The following is a 16597-nucleotide window of genomic DNA, read 5'->3' on the forward strand; positions in this document are numbered from 1 at the left end:
TGTGGATGGTTTGGGAGATGATGGTTTGGTGCTCAGGGGTGGGGTCACGATCAAGGGGGCGGTAGGAGGAGGTGTCGGAGAGATGGCGTCTGGCGTCTGGCCTCGGCGATGTAGAGGTCAGTGCGCCATACTACAACTGCGCCTCCCTTGTCTGCAGGTTTTATGGTGAGGTTGGGATTGGAGCGGAGGGAGCGGAGGGAGCGGAGGGCTGCACGTTCTGCGGGGGAGAGGTTGGAGTGGGTGAGAGGGGTGGAGAGGTTCAGGCGATTGATGTCTCGACGGCAGTTGGAGATGAAGAGGTCGAGGGAGGGTAGGAGGCCTTGGGGTGGTGTCCAGGAGGAGGGGGTGTGTTGGAAGCGGGAGGAGGGGTCAGTAGAGGGAGGGTTAGGTTCACGGTTGAAGAAGTAAGCGTGGAGGCGGAGGCGGCGGAAAAACTGCTCTCTGTCCAAGCGTGAAATCTCCCCTCCCCCACCGCATCCCAAAACCAGTCCAGCTCATCCCTGCCTCCCTAACCTGCTCTTCCTCCCACCTATCCCCTCCTCCCACCTCAAGCCGCACCTCCATCTCCTACCGACCAACCTCATCACGCCCCCTTGACCTGTCCGTCCTCCCTGGACTGACCTATCCCCTTCCTAACTCCCCACCTACACTCACCTTTACTGGCCCCAGCCCCGCCTCTTCGACCTGTTTGTTTCCTCTCCACCTATCCTCTCCTCTATCCATCTTCTATCCGCCTCCCACTCTCTCCCTATTTATTTCAGAACCCCCTTCCCCTCCCCCTTTTCTGATGAAGGGTCTAGGCCCGAAACGTCAGCCTTTCTGCTCTTATGATGCTGCTTGGCCTGCTGTGTTCATCCAGCCCTGCACCTTGTTGTCTCGGATTCTCCAGCATCTGCAGTTCCTACTATCTCTGCTTTAAACTTGCTTCAGTTTGGAAGTTTTAACACTCTTTTACCCATTTCTCCACACTAAAATTTAAGTTTTGCTTCATGAGTTGCTACTTTTCAGTCTTATTATGCCTCACAGCTCCAACATTTCACATTTTGTAAATACAAGTTATTTTTAATTATTACTGACAGCCAGCTATTTTATATATTCCCTATTAGTTACACATTTCTAGGATTTCTGCCAAGTGTGCATCCTTTAATCAACATGTGTCCAGAAATTCCAATCAGGGTCTGAACTCCTGTCTCAGGCCCTGATCAGATAAAGGAATACCTACTTACTTTTCAATTACTCTGTGCTGGAGATTCCTGAACAGATGCCTCCCTTTATAAACCTTGTCCAGGAATTCTTGAAAACAGCAGTGAAAACAAAACATCAACAAATGAGGTCTATTTATAGCACTTGCACTAATTTCTGAAGTTTAAATGAACAGCAGAAGTGAGTGAGGTGGTAGGATGACTGGAATCTGAGGGGTTAGGTTGTGTGGTGAGTGTGGTGGGTAGGGTTCCAGATAGATGAGGTAAGGTGCCAGGTAGCTGTGATGGGTAGGGTGGTAAGCGGTGGGGGAGGGGTGGCGGCATATGTGCCAGGTGAGTAAGGATAAGAGTAAGGATGCCAACCAAGTGGATGAGTGTTTAGGGTAGGTTGGGGGTGGTACCTCTCAGATGAGTCTGGTCAGATTGGGAAGAGGGTGGCAGTATCGGGTCTGGTGGGGTTGGTGGAAGGGTGCTTATATGGTGGGGTATAGGTGGGTGGTGGTGATGATGATAATAATATGTCTAGTAGAGTTACTAGGATTCTGTCTGGCAGGCGTGTGGTGGAGCTGGGTCAAAGGGTGTGAATTGGGGGTGTCAGATTCTCATAGTGTCAGGGTCAAGCAGTGACGGGATGTAATTGGTGGTGGTTGGATGATTGGCACAGTGGTGAATCAGGGGGCTCAGTTTAATAGTTACCCAGGAGTTACAGTATGTCCTTAACCCTAATAAGTGAATTGAAATACTCTGAAATCTCTGATTTCAAGGGGCTTTCTTGAAGGATCCGGATACAAGGGAATTACCTATTGGAATTTTCAATTTCCCATGCCATTCCTTTGGAGTCAATTATATCAGGATTTCTGGATCGTCCCAATGTGCAACTCTAGCCTATGGTGCTGCAACGACTAGCTGTCACACTAACGAGCCATAATCTTCAGTTGCATCTGAAGATCAAATCCTATAAATCATCTGGTGCAAAGAATATTGTAGTCATTTTTCAACTCATTACTATTTCCTGTATGGTTATTTGCTGCAAAGTACCAGTGACATGCCAGATTAAAACTTCAATTATTTTCAACCACAATAATAATTACTTTTATACGCTCTGTAGTTCAAAGTTTCCAGAGAGGCTCATGTTCTTGGAAACAAGATCCGCCTGTTTATCTTATTCAGTACGCAGTTGCATTCCTATTCTTTATTTTAACACTTTCAACACTCATTCCTTTCGTGCCTTAAAGCCTTGAAAGAACTCAGTTTAGGTGGGTGTGCAACATGGACAATATCAAGTCAGCAGCTTATTACACACTTTATTCAAATTTCCTTTACACTTTACACCTCCCCACCCGCCACCATTAAAGTTTCAAATTCCTCTTCCTTTGATTGAGGTTTTTTCTTGCATTTTGTTTCCTTTGTAATACAATTGACATACATTCCATATTTTAAGTTGGTCTTTCTGAAGTGTAGTTTCTGCTCGTTCCAATGAATTAGAATATGAGAAGATTTCTGGGGTAAAATTCAACTTTGGCAGGATACATACTTAAGTCTTAATCAATGTAAGAAAGTGATGAGTAATTGGATGCCTGATTTTATTTTCCATTGAAAAGATCGGAAATGGTTCACTTTTTGACATAACACAAGAATTCTGCACTCATTAAAATTGAATTTGTATGGCATAGAAAAAATTGACCAGACCAATATAGGGACTCAAGGATGGGAGCTGTTGCATAAACTCATTTCCCATTCTCTCAAGATGTTCAAATCAATAAAAGAGATCAATAGGCTAGCTAAAATTAAAATATTTTCTCCCCTGGGTGAACGAGAGGACAAATTTTAAACCACGAATGAAACCAGGAAAGAATATTTCACACAAAGGATAGTGTAAATGTGGAATTCTCTCCTGCATAAGGTTGTGGATTTTGGGTCATCTGAAACTTTCAGGAGTGATATGAATAGGTATTTGCTAGGTGGGATTAACACGGAACATGGGACAAGGCAGGTACATGGAACTCGTGGAGAGATAAGCTATGATGTAACTGAATTGTGGAGCTTGAGGGCATGAACGGCCTGCTCCTGTTTCTACATTCCCATGAACAACCATCGAATTCAACTGATGGAATATTTGACCTTGAGAGCAACGAAGACTATATTCAAAAACAGAAAGTACTGGAGAAACAAAGTCTAGCAGCATCGAGGGAGAGAAAAACAGTTAAACACTTTCAAGTCCAGTGTTTTTTTTGCTGTGGCTTGTTGGACCAGTGGAGACTGGCTCTCCTCCAAATTTTCAGCCAATGGGTGAGGCCACTGTCTCCGTGGAAAGTTCCAGCTAATACTTCAACAATAAAGCTTTCCCTGGTATGTAACCAGTTGCATTATTGTTACAATCATGCTGACAAACTCCACTGGGATAGATTTTATTATCAAAAGAACTAAAAAAAAAATCAGGAATAGAAGATAGACAATCTTCTTTACACTTCGGTATAAAGTCAAAATCCACTCAACTATAAGTTGTGCAATAAAGGGAATACTGGAGACACTCAGCAGCTCTGGCAGCATCTGCGGAGAGAGAAACAGAATTAACTTTTCAAGTCCAAAGACTCTATGGAATGACAAATTGTGTTTTACGAGCAAAACAAAACATACTTAGATTGTGTGCTGTATCTGGATACTCTCAATAAGATCAGCTACAATGAAGTTCTGTGTATGAGTGTTTGGACAATGCAATGTAACTCATTTTCAATGTGTCAAAGGGTAATTTGGAGTCGTTCTGTCATAACAGCAATAACATTTCATTCAAATTTTTTTTTTTAAAATATGTGCCATGCTTTTGGTTTTGCCAAGTAATACACACCATAGTCATAGTGTTCAGTGGTCTTACTTAACATAGTAGACTGTCATGATATGAACTTTACAGAGCGTTTGGGTTTTGGAAGACAATGGAGACAGAATCCAGGTTGTGACGTTGACACTAGTGTGTATCATTGATGCCAATTTGGGTTTTATTATATCTTTGATTGCTACCCTGTTGGGGTGGGTGCAACTGAACTATTGCTGCTGTTGAGATGCTAATCTGGAAGCAATGATTTCAACAAATATCATCTTGCTTATCCTCAAACTGTACATGATTTTCTCAGTTTAGGATTTTTCTAAATATTTTTAGAGAAGTTTTCGTTTGGTTCCTGACCACATTTCCACTCTTCATTTGCAATTTGACATGGAGCATGAGCTATACTGTAGTTGTTGCAAGTGTACTGATATGCTTTGGCCTCCTTGTCAGTGTTCTACACTGGATTGCATTCATCCAACTGTGTGTTTAGATGAGAATTTGACATCCCAGATTTGCAGTCACTTTCATGTTGACTTTCAGTCACATTCACAAAATCACTTGACAGTAACAATGTCAATATATGACAGATTTTGTTTTAACATCACAAGGCATGGGCTGACAGGCCAAAAAGTTGCTCCAAGGAGACTAATTTTCCAGATCCATTGGCAGACAACGGCTTAATTATCTCAATATTTATGTTCTCTCAATTAATCCATACAACTTTTATAAAATTGAAGCAAAATTTAATCTGCTTGGATGTACTTTTAAAAAATTCATAAAAAAAAAAACTTACCTTAAATTCTTTTTCAATATTTGCCAGCTTGGCTAATTCATTACTAAGTTCCAGTGCAGTATGTACTGGATCCTCACTAGACAAAGACAAATAGGCAGGGCTTGCTAATCCTTTGTATGCATTGATCCTTGATCTGGAGTGACTAAATGAATCATGCTTTTGTTTCTCCACACATTCATTGCATTTACAAAAATAATCATGAGGTTTCTCAATCCGCGCTCCTTTCATCAACAACATGTGCACCACCTCGTATTTTTGGCAATGGGCAGCCAGAATGATTGGAGTGATATCTGGAGAAAATCTGGTGCCATCTTCATCATAAGCATAAAAATCATCATCTTGCATTTCTTGCTCACATGGGCTGAGGGTCAGCCGATTACTGGGCTCAAATCCAGAGTGATTCAAAATTGCTTCCACAATTCGTATATATCCCTTGCTGATAGCAAGTAATAATGCATCTCCAATTCGAGCCAAATTATCCCTCTTTAGAAGGAGCTCAGTTACTTCCAAATGTTCATTTCCAACTGCTAGCTGTAGGGCATTCTGGCCCATGTAATCAACACAATTAACATTCAGTGACTTGCTCTCTTCCAGCATTCGTCGAACAACAGGTATGTTCCCATATTCAGCTGCGTCCAGAAAACGTTCTTCTTCCAGAGTAAGGCTTGTGCCCCTGTCATTGAACATGAATGCTGGACCACGGATGGCCTGTCTCCTTCCCTTCTCCCGTAGCACAGTCATTCTCCGTTGTATTACAGATGTGTTACTTACGCTTGGCCTAAGAGAGAGAGAGCACAGTAAACCAAGGTAAGATGTGGAATAGTTCTGTAGTCAGTCATCTCTGCTAAATTTAGAACTTCTGAATATTGTCTTTTCATTTTAATCAATTTTTATTATTCTTCAAGTTTTTCCAAGAAGATCAACCAAAGCCTATTCTTGTTGATATACTAATGGTTTTTTCATGTGGAAAACTATCTTGGAGTTATCAGAAAGGATGGGGGATGTTTACCAAAATGTGTATCAGTAATGAGTGAATTACAATTGACAATAATTGACCAACATGCCAGAGAAATGATGAACATTGTTTTGTGCAGCAAGTTTTTAAATGCAGAATTGAAAAGGTGGTAGAAGAAAATTCAAGCATAATGCTCAAAAGAGAATTCGATATATACTTCATTAGGAAAAAAATGCAGTACAAGAGGGAAAAGAGCTAGATTACTGAGATACCTCTTTTAAAGAGCCAGCACAGGGGAAATGGACTGAATGGCCTCTTTCTGTATGATTCCATAGTCCTGGAGTTAGAATTCTTGTAGTGTATTATAAACAGTTGACACACAGCATGGCAAAACTGAACAAGATATGCCTCATAGGAGAGGAGGAGATTCTCGTGTGTCAAGTTCACCAATTGGAAAATACATTTGTGTTTTTAAATTTATCAAATATGTAAGGGAGCTTCATTTGACAAATTGTGTGATGAAATCAGATTTTATTATTCAGCAGTTTACATATGCTGAATCTAAGAGAACAATGGCTTTGCTTTAGCAACATAGAACAAGACAGCACAGGAACAGGCCCTTCACACCACCATGTTTGTGCCAACCATGATGACATTCTGAACTAATCTTATCTGCTTGTACATCGTTCACATCCCTCGATTCTCAGCCACTTAATGTGTCTTTCTAAATGGCTCTGCTTCTGTCACCATCCCTAGCAGCACATCCGGGCACCTACCAACAATTTTGTTTGTGCTGAAACAACTTATTCTTTGCATCACATGATAATACAGAACACTGCAGATGTATTCTGAATATTGCAGAAAAGCTCTAAAAAAAAAAAAAGGATTTGTTTTGAACAATAGTGGAAAAGTAGTAAGTAAACCATTTCTAAACTCACAGTCACACATTCAGTCCTTATGGCCTAGAAATTTGGGGACAGATTTCTTTCCTGCATTTAAATGGTGAGGTCCAATTTACATTTAAGATTGGGTGTCAAACCTGTTCACCAAGCAGCTAGTCACTGCACAAGCAATTCAACAGTAAAGTGAAATGGAAGATAAGGTTGCTGCAATAGACTTCTGGTGAACGATTAACTGCAAATTTCTATTTATAATTATGTGCACATCCTGTTCATTATTTTGAGGCTTTGAAGGCCAGTTAGCATCTGAAGACTGATTGCTATGCAATTACATTTTCAGGCAAAGATCTCTTCGGTATCCATTTTGGTCTTGAGAGCCTGTTATTTCTATTACTATTCTGTTATTTTTTTTACCTGAAATAATCAGATATCTCCTAGTTCGGAAAATGGCCCTCAATACACCGAAGAACTAGAATGCAGCCACATTGGCAGTGAATGGCCTAAGTTAGATTGTTGTGCTTCTTCCTCCTACGGTAGTCAATATGCTGCATAAATTTTCAGGAAAAATATTAGCAATACATCAGAGGAAACACTAACAGATCAGCATTAGATAATTACAAATTAATTTTGCTTGTTGATTTCCGCAAGAACATCCACTTAATTATATCTAGCAGCAGATCACTGAAAGGTTTGAATAGGAATACATTTAGAATTATTTAAGATGACAAATTCAAAACTCACAAAAATGAGGCATATCTTTACTTTATATTTGTACATCTTGAGTGGAATCTTCAAAGCCCCAGAATGATGTAAGCAATAATAAGAAAGTTGGGATAATTGCATGAGATGGCTGTGAATAGTTTTCAACATTGAGAGCAAAAATTCTTCTTTTCCAACTGAGTTGAATGGCAAATTAAGATTCTCGCTAGTGAGTAGCAAGAGCTTATTTGCATATGGTCACATGCATAATCATTCTCATTATGACATCATCTTGTTTCATTGATGTGCAATTTCCCATTTTCCCATCCACCAACAGGAACTTGACAGCAACAATCCCCAATATTAAAGTCAGCGAGGTAACCTAGCCATTCCTGCTCACTGCTTGCACATCCGGTCCTCCTTCAATCACCAACACCTCCGGGCATACTCCATGGGCAGTGACCTCATTGCACCCACCCGCCTCCAAAACAGCATGCCTTGAGTATTTGATAGGAACTATGCAGGGCAGAGTTTAACTAGGTACACAACCAGGCTTTAAAGGTGAGCCCAGGAGATCCCAGTAGTGGCCAGGATGTAAGTGGGGAAATATGACATGCAGGGCACCAAAAGGGCACGATGTATGTTTAATGGAGTGAGTTTGGGAAGATAGCATGAGAAAACTCACTAAGGCTTGCAGAATGAAACTCACCAAAACTGACATGTCCAATTTCTGGTAAAATCCAGTTCATTGTTACAAATATGAGCTTTCATAAGATTGTTTTGAATGTAAAAAAGGTAAAATGGAGCAGGAAAGAGGGACATACAACATCCTACGACTTCTGTTCAGTGATAGATCCATGTGCCCTGATTAGCAGTAGGACAGGGGCTCAGAACGAACCCGATTAAAGATCATAGATCATAGAATCCCTACAGTGTGGAAACAGGCCATTCGGCCCAACAAGTCCACACCGCCCCTCCGAAGAGCATCCCACCCGGACTCATTCCCCTACCCTTGCATTTCCCCATCTCTAAGCCACCTAACCCAAATATCCCTGGACACTATTGGCAATTTAAAATTAAGGCACTAATCTTTAACAACTGGAGATGAAGAAGAAAGGCAGCAAATTTACTGTTTCAGATACACAGAACATAGAGAGGGGCAGGTAAAGAGTAACTGGTGCTGACAGTGAAGGATAATGCTGTTTTGTGTTAAGTCACCAGGCAGGATGCTGGTGGGAGTTTGTTCTCTAGTCAAAGGCAACAGGGTGACACGGTGGTTCAGTGGTTAGCACAATTGCCTCACAGCAATTCGGACCGGAGTTCAATTCCAGCCTCAAGCAACTGTCTGTGTGGAGTTTGCATGTTCTCCCTGTGTCTGTGTGGGTTTCCTCTGGGTGCTCTGGTTTCCTCCCACAGACCAAATATGTACAGATCAGGTGGATTGGCTGTGCTAAATTGCCCATAGTGTCCAGGGATCTGTAAGTTAGCTGGATTAGCCATGGGAAATGTGGCGTTACAGGGATAGGGTGGGTGGGGGAGTCTGGGGGGATACTCGTCGGAGTCAGTGTGGACTTGTTGGGCTGAATGGCCTGTTTCCATACTGAGGGGATTTTGTGAAATATTTCTACGATTCTATTCTATTCTATGAAGAGGGCCTGAGTATTTAAGGATGCTAAGTAAAACTTTGGAATGGCAGGAGAAAGAGTTGGCAGTGTGTGTGTGTTGCTGCTGATTGCTCCAAGAATTCAGAAAATTGAGGGATGAAACTTGCAATTGACACTGACATAATTCAGTAAAACTGGGAAATGCAAACTGGGAGTAACTTTGGACTGGTACCTATAAGGACTACAATTAAGCAGATGTTACCGTGTAATGTATAAACACAGTTTAGAGTTGTCAGTCGTCTTCAGATGTTAAGGGGGTATCTTTTCAGTAGTTTAGTGGAATAGTTACTAAGGAATGTTTAGTCAATGTTACTTTGAGTGCGTTTAAGGAATTGTGTTACTTTTAACCCACCCACACCACTACTAATAGCTGTGCCATCCACTTTAATCTCACGAAAGCCGTTCCTTTTTGTCATTGCAGGAGAAAATAGCCTGTAAAAGAACCAGTTGGTTGGAGGATGCCAAATATTCATCTCCTCAACATCCTAAGAGGAGAGGAGTTTAGCCCTTGTCAGCAAAGACTACAACCAGTCCTATGGAAATGTGAAAACCACCATGTCCTGGCATCCAAATAAGAAGCCCTGTCCATTGCTGAGCTATTGTCCCATTACCCCCACTGTGAATATATACTAGAACATCTACTCCTTGTTCACAACTCATTCTCTCTTGTCTCCTGCAGGTACCAAGACAGTGGCACCACAAGACATCACCTTGTTCACCCCTGAGGAAGAGAGCACAGCTGCTTCATAGGAATCACCAACAAGGCTGCTTCCTGTACCCCCACCAACTAAGATACTAACAACTCATTGGGTACATTAGCTGGATTAGAGTTGGGTGAACATATCACAGCCACATCTCTGCAGCAGGCTGAGGAAGAAATGCCTCAGGTCACTGGCAATTAGAGGACTGGCACAGACAAGACATCTGCTCAGCCCCAGGCAGGACAGGACCCCATGATGTCAGCAATTTGTGACTTCATTGACATACACAAGTAGACACAGGAGCAGAGATAGTGGGAACTGCAGATGCTGGAGAATCTGAGATAACACGGCGTAGAGCTGGATGAACACAGCAGACCAAGCAGCATCATAAAAGCAGGAAGGCTGACGTTTCGGGCGTAGACCCTTCTTCAGAAAAATTTTCAGAGGGAATCACATGACTGAGGCCTGCCAAAGCCTTGTTTCTATGTATCAGCTGCCAAGAATATGTAAAAAAGCTGGAGCTTTGGTGATAACATGTTGTGGGTGGCTAAATGAGGAAACAGTCCCAATCTTGAGAGATGCCTGCCAATCAGATTGGCTGGCAATTCAGAGTGCAATAGTGGATGCTGGTCCATGAAGATGCTAGAACTAGATTTGTGCCAGGCTGGGTCAGGCAGGGATGTGAAAGTCACGCAGAAAGTGGATAACAGGAATGTGAACAAGGATTTGGAGGTCAGATAGTGAGCAACAAATGGGCAGGTGTCATCTTGGGAAGGGGAGCCCCCAGTATACATGGGGGGGCCCACAAATAATGTGGCCCATCCTTATCTTCATACCTGCCTTTTAAGCAGGCTGTATTTTTTTTAAGAAATGGACCACCACTCACTCCCAAATGCCTGCTCACACCAACCATTATTATGGCATGGGCAGCACGCTAACGGGGTCAATTGGCTTCGTGACAGGCTCAATTGACCTTTCAGTTTTTACTTAAATATGTTGATCCCGCTATCAACTTTGGTGTCCGCCTGCCTACCATATTGAGAGAAATAGCCTAGGTAATCGGAAACATGGTAGGATCACCATTTGTCCTACTTTATGTGCCTCCTGCCAGAAACATGTCTGGTGGAGGTTGTAAAACCCAGCCCTACACTCTGGATGGGAAAATCAGTTCATGTTAACTCATTCTCCTGCAATAATCGTACAGTCTCTTCCATTGAAGCATATAATTGTTTATTAAATGAGGCTTTTGCCTGCACCACTCTGCCCTAGAGCCAAACCAAAGTACTGATTATTCTTTACACAAGGATTAAGGTCACATTCATTTGAAAGTTACATTTTACTAATTTAAATTTCTGGATTTTTGTTCTACTCCCATTGTTTAATTTGAAGTAATATTGCAACTAACCTTCTTATTACCTTAGATATCTTAGTAAGATTACCTTTCAGATGTATCTTTTTTCAGGCTACAAAATTCAAGCTCCCCCCAACACTAGGTATAGATCTTCCGACCATTCTCTGCATAATCATCCACCAAAGCATCTCTGTCATGTTTCATTGAAAAGTATTATAAACAGCATTCAAGGTGAGATCTGACCAGAGCCATGTATTGCAAACATGACTTCCTTTGATTTGTCCTCTACTGTTGAGGGCATAATTCAATATTCTATTAGCTTTGTTAGTTGCTGCTCTGTTTTAGTTGGACATTTAAGCATGGAGAGTAATAAGACTTCTGGGTCTCTTTTAACACCTTAGCTATTTCGACATCATTTAATAAAGTGTGTGTTCCCACGTGCAGTATTTACACATGGCTATATTAAGTTTCATTCGTCATTGTTTCACCAACTAAGCCCAGTGTTATATGACTTAAAAGAAGGAGGAATTTAGGAGGCTGAAGATGAGATATGATACAACCAGAAGTAGGTAGTGGGGAAGATGAGGCCAGGGGAATAGGATTATCAGGATCAGGGTCAGGATCACAATTAGGATCAGGGGGCACTTGACCACTTCCAGCAAGCACAGTTACAAACTATATTAATATAATATAATGTACATTTTGTCTCTTATTTTAATGGCCATGCCCTGTTTCAGCCAAATAGGGAGCATTAAAGTCAGCACCCATCTGTGAGTTGAAGAATTGAGCTTTGAACAGCAGCTTGTTGTAAAAGAGAAAAGAACAAAGTCAGATGTTTTCTCTTTGGAACTGGACTGGAAAATGATGCAACATAATTGCTGATCTAAGGACACTGTAAATGAATTGGCCCTTAGTTGTTGCCATGCTCAGGGCTGGCAGCTATTTGGATGTTGAATTGGCCAATCAAGAGAGGGCCAGTGCTAACTGCCAACCACGAAAAATATTGATTGAAAAGAGAAAAAAAAAAATTGGTTCTGATTCTGTTTGGCAGGAAGCTGTAAGATACTTAGAGTCTTCCAGAGAAGGTGCTGCTTGGTTTTGTTCATTTTCTAATTTATCTTCAGTTATTGAGTTGTTGAATATTCTGAAAAAAGAATCCCATTCTGTAAGAAATAAGTACATATTTCTAGAAGTCTGATGAAACTGTTTTCATTAACCAGTGACTTTCGAATTCAAACAAGATACACAGTTCTACATGCCTGTTAACAATCTGTTGTCCAAGGATTTCACAGAAATGTTTCAAGCTGTTTACTGAACTGGCCAATTATGATTCTTTTAACTTCTTTTCTAATTTATCCCTTAAATGTGTCTGTCTGTATGTGAGAGACAGTTATGATCAAAGAAGTTTGGGCTTTAGATTGTAGATATTAATTGTATTGCCTTGTTGTTTATCTGTGTTCTGCCAAAGTTACATTAGTAAGAATAAATTGTTAATTTCTGTTTAAGTTATAAACATGATGTCCAAGATCTATTATTCATAAGGCCTTGTTAGGAATAATTAAGCAATTTTGAGGGTCATTGAATGTTTTAATTCAACTGTTGCAAATCCAGTGATAGTGAGACTGATTTGGTTTTGCTTGGTACTCTTGTGCCATAACGACCACATCATTCATCATGCTATCTCTACAGTTTCTAACTGATGCTTTCAAAAGAGGTGTCCCTCTAAGTTTGGTATCATCTTCAAATTGGATCAATTTACAGTGAGTTTCTGGACCAAAGTTAGGTGTCTGAGAAGGGATCAGAAGCCATGGGAGCTGGGATGCGTTAGGTGGAGTAGGGTAATTGGAGGCTGTGGGAGTGGTGAAATCAGAAGCCACTGGAGGGGATATCCAATGTTTCAGATGAGACAGTTAAGGAGGGGGAGGGATTAGTGAATAGAGGCCTGATATTGGAATCACAGGCCTTGAGGAGAGATGGGCTAGGCAAAATCAAAGTGGGTTTGGATGCCCAAACATGGAGACTTCTTAAGTTGGCAACAGGTTTCCCTTCCTTGGCCTGCTACACTCTTTAAACGGAACTCCATACACACAAGAACAGCACCTCACCTTTGAGCTCATCACTCTACAATCTTCTGGGCTCAACACTAAGTTTAATAAATTTAGATAATAATCTCAGCCTCCATTTTGTATATTTGTTTTTGCTGGTTTAATGTTTCTTATTTCTTTACATATGTGTATATATATTTCTCCATTAGGCATTTGGAAGCCACCATTCAATGATTCATACCTCATCTGGACTGTTCTTTTGTTTTCTTACTTCTTGCAACAAAAACCTTTTTGACTTTATGTTTTCTACTCTTTGTCTATTACAGACCTCCCTTGTGTTCCTCCTTCCTCTATTTCTTCCTTTCTCTTGCCCAAAACACATTACATAACTATCCTTGATAACAAGGTGTAGAGCTGGATGAACACAGCAGGCCAAGCAGCATCAGAGGAGCAGGAAGGCTGACGTTTCAGGCCTGAAGGGTCTAGGCCCGAAACATCAGCCTTCCTGCTCCTCCTGATACTGCTTGGCCTGCTGTGTTCATCCAGTTCTACACCTTGTTATCTCAGATTCTCCAGCATCTGCAGTTCCTACTATCTCTGACATAACTATCCTTCCTCAGTTTGATGAAGTGGCAGCATTGATCTAAATTGTTAACTCTGTTTTTCCTCTCCACAGACCTGATCTGATGAGCATTTCCAGCATTTTCTGCTTTTATACTTAGTTCCATGGGGCAGGTGTGAAAATATTCACTTTCTGAATCCATCAATTCTCACCCCAATGAGGGTGTCAGATTTCCCGACGCTCGTGATGATGAGGTGAAAATCTAAGTGCAAATGAAAGTCATAGCATCATTATCATGTTTCAAGTTCCAACCCACCTCCTTGGAGAGAGAGTTGGCTCCCAGCCTAACTCCTTACCTCAGTTAAAGCCAGAAATAGGTTGGAGACAGGTTTGGATTGGGAACAGATTTCCCAAAATTTTAAATCCCCATACATAATCTAGACATGCCTAGTTTTTAACGTAAAAATTCAGTCCAATGTTCCAGCAAGATCTCTTTCAAATGTATTTATATATCTTGCAACACATACAAAATCATTTCATTTCCATATATGCTTGTTCTATTACCTTAAATGCTGGCGTTTTAGAAGCAGAGATGTAGGGAACTTAACTGAATGCACAAACAAATTTAGCACAGAAAGAGTTCTCAACCTCAAGTGGTAAAATCCCAAGATTAAATTGTTGTGCAGTTTAAATTCATGATAGCACCTGGTTAACACAGTAGCATAATCCAAAAATTGTTTCTAAAAGCTATCTTCTATATTGACTATTTACTTTCTATTATTTTTCTCCAATTTCTTTCTTCCTTTATTGAAAGTGTTGGACAGTTCCATAAATGTGGCAAACACAAGCAGCCATTCTGCATGTGTAAGCCTGAATACTGAGTATTGGCAGTTTTATTTATTCATAGAGGGATCATATAAGTAGTAAATTCTGTTCTCAGCTAACATTCAAATGCATATTTTGAACAGGCACCACTGAAAGGAATTAGAAGGAAGGAAATTAGCTGATTTTCCCACATAAGAGTGCTGAGTGCAATTGAAGCTCCTTTAACAGCTGATGGTGCAACCAACCAGTTCAGTGCAGTCACAAGACTGATTCTGGAACATTTCTCATCAATAGCACACTGGTTAGCACCTTTACTCATCTGAATATGGGAGAAAAATTATTAGTAAAATGAGGTTTTCCAGCAACTTCTGTTTTTGTTCCTGATTTACAGCATCCACAGTTCTTTTGGTTTTTATTAAGAATTTAGTATTTTGTGATAACGTTATTCTTTTAACCAAGCAGATGAGCATTCAGTTACATGGAAAATACACCTGGAGTTAAAAAAGATTGTTCGAGCAAAGGATTGGAAAAAAGCACATCCACACATTAAGTGTTAAATCATTACAAATGATATTGGTTACGTTATATTAGTGAAAAGTCTCAAGAACCTCAATCTTAGATCTCTGTAAAATGCTGTTGATTAATAGTAAGCCACTGAATTTAATTTTCTTCCAATTGGACAGTCTGGGCATATTTCAATACAATAATGAGCTTCTCGTTTAATTCCAACAATGCAACATATATAAAATAAGATAATGTTTGCTATAGAATAGTTATGCATTTGACAGGTACACGTCATTGATGGGGGAAAATTTAATAGCCCTCTAAAGCAATTGTGTGAATTACAGTGGGAGATTAACATATCCCTGCTTTTGGTCGAGGCACCACGCAACTTCATGCTGTCTATTCATTTAAAAGGATCATAATGACCAGCTATTCAATATATGCATGCTTAGCAAGAGGTCCAAGTTCATTAAAGGTTAAAGCTAGCCTGCATTTGTTAAAGAGGTGGTGTATTCTGCATGGAGCAGATGTTGCGTGCATCTACAGGAGGAAGATTGACTTATATTAAGTGTAGTGGTGCAACAGATGAGAAAGCATCCTCCAAGCTTCTAAGTTGTGACACTGCAATCTGAAGCCATCTAAGCCCAGAGGTGCTTCAGGCCTTTCTCCCAGACTATTGGCAGTTTCCCCCACTGAAAGCCAACAGCCTTCCACTGGCAGTGCTGCAGGGATAACACTGCATAGGAGTACAATAAGAGAAGAAACGGCACATGGAAGGCAAGCACTAAAGGAATGTACAAAGGTGATTAGTTGACTTTTATCTGCCATGGTTTGATTTACAAATTTTGTTTGGAAATTTTTAATGGCAGCTATAGCTTGTTTGCATTGTGGTCAACTGGATACTGTAATGGTTAGGAATGGAGGGAAAGGGAGGTGTAGAACTCTTCGCTAATGGGGATTGCATTTACTGAAGATGCAGTCAGGTAAGTCAATCAAGCATTGTCCAGTCTTTTCTTGATTGGCACCCCCGCTATCAACTCCGCTTCCTTTTCCTCCTCTACCCTTTCCACTTCTTTACTCTCAGATGGTTACCATGTAGCTGGGAGTTAAGAGCTGCACCTTCATTATGGCAAGGTTGTGCAGGATGCAGCAGACCATCATAAATCTTGATCTACACTCTTAAGTACTGCAAGGATCCTCTACACATTCCAGGCAATAGAAGTGCTGTTTAAACAGTGGTCTATTCTATCATATATTATGCAGCAGCATGACCACATATTTTCTGCCTGCCACCCACTTGTGTACAGACTGTTCACCAAAACTTTGATCAATGTTATTCATAGGAAGTCGTAATTGCAAGTCATAGGATATGGAGACAACAAGGTGCAGGGCTGGATGAACACAGCAGTCCAAGCAGCATCATAGGAGCAAAGAGGCTGACGTTTCGGGCCTAGACCCTTCATCAGAAAAGGGGGAGGGGAAGGGGGTTTTGAAATAAATAGGGAGAGAGTGGGAGGCGGATAGAAGAGGGATAGAGGAGAGGATAGGTGGAGAGGAAACAAACAGGTCGAAGAGG

At 40.9% G+C, this 16597-nt stretch overlaps 1 protein-coding gene across 1 annotated transcript in view; it reads right to left on the bottom strand.

Annotated features, from left to right (window-relative positions):
- LOC109935317 (short transient receptor potential channel 3-like) overlaps nucleotides 1–16597 on the bottom strand; it is a 107820-nt gene that overhangs the window by 84355 nt on the left and 6868 nt on the right. The window contains exon 2 of the mRNA XM_048608904.1: nucleotides 4817–5594. Within this exon, the coding sequence (XP_048464861.1) occupies nucleotides 4817–5594 (778 nt within the window). The remainder of the gene's footprint in view (nucleotides 1–4816; nucleotides 5595–16597) is intronic.

The sequence above is a fragment of the Rhincodon typus genome, chromosome 1, assembly GCF_021869965.1.
Source record: "Rhincodon typus isolate 14 chromosome 1, sRhiTyp1.1, whole genome shotgun sequence".
In the NCBI taxonomy this organism is placed as follows: domain Eukaryota; kingdom Metazoa; phylum Chordata; class Chondrichthyes; order Orectolobiformes; family Rhincodontidae; genus Rhincodon; species Rhincodon typus.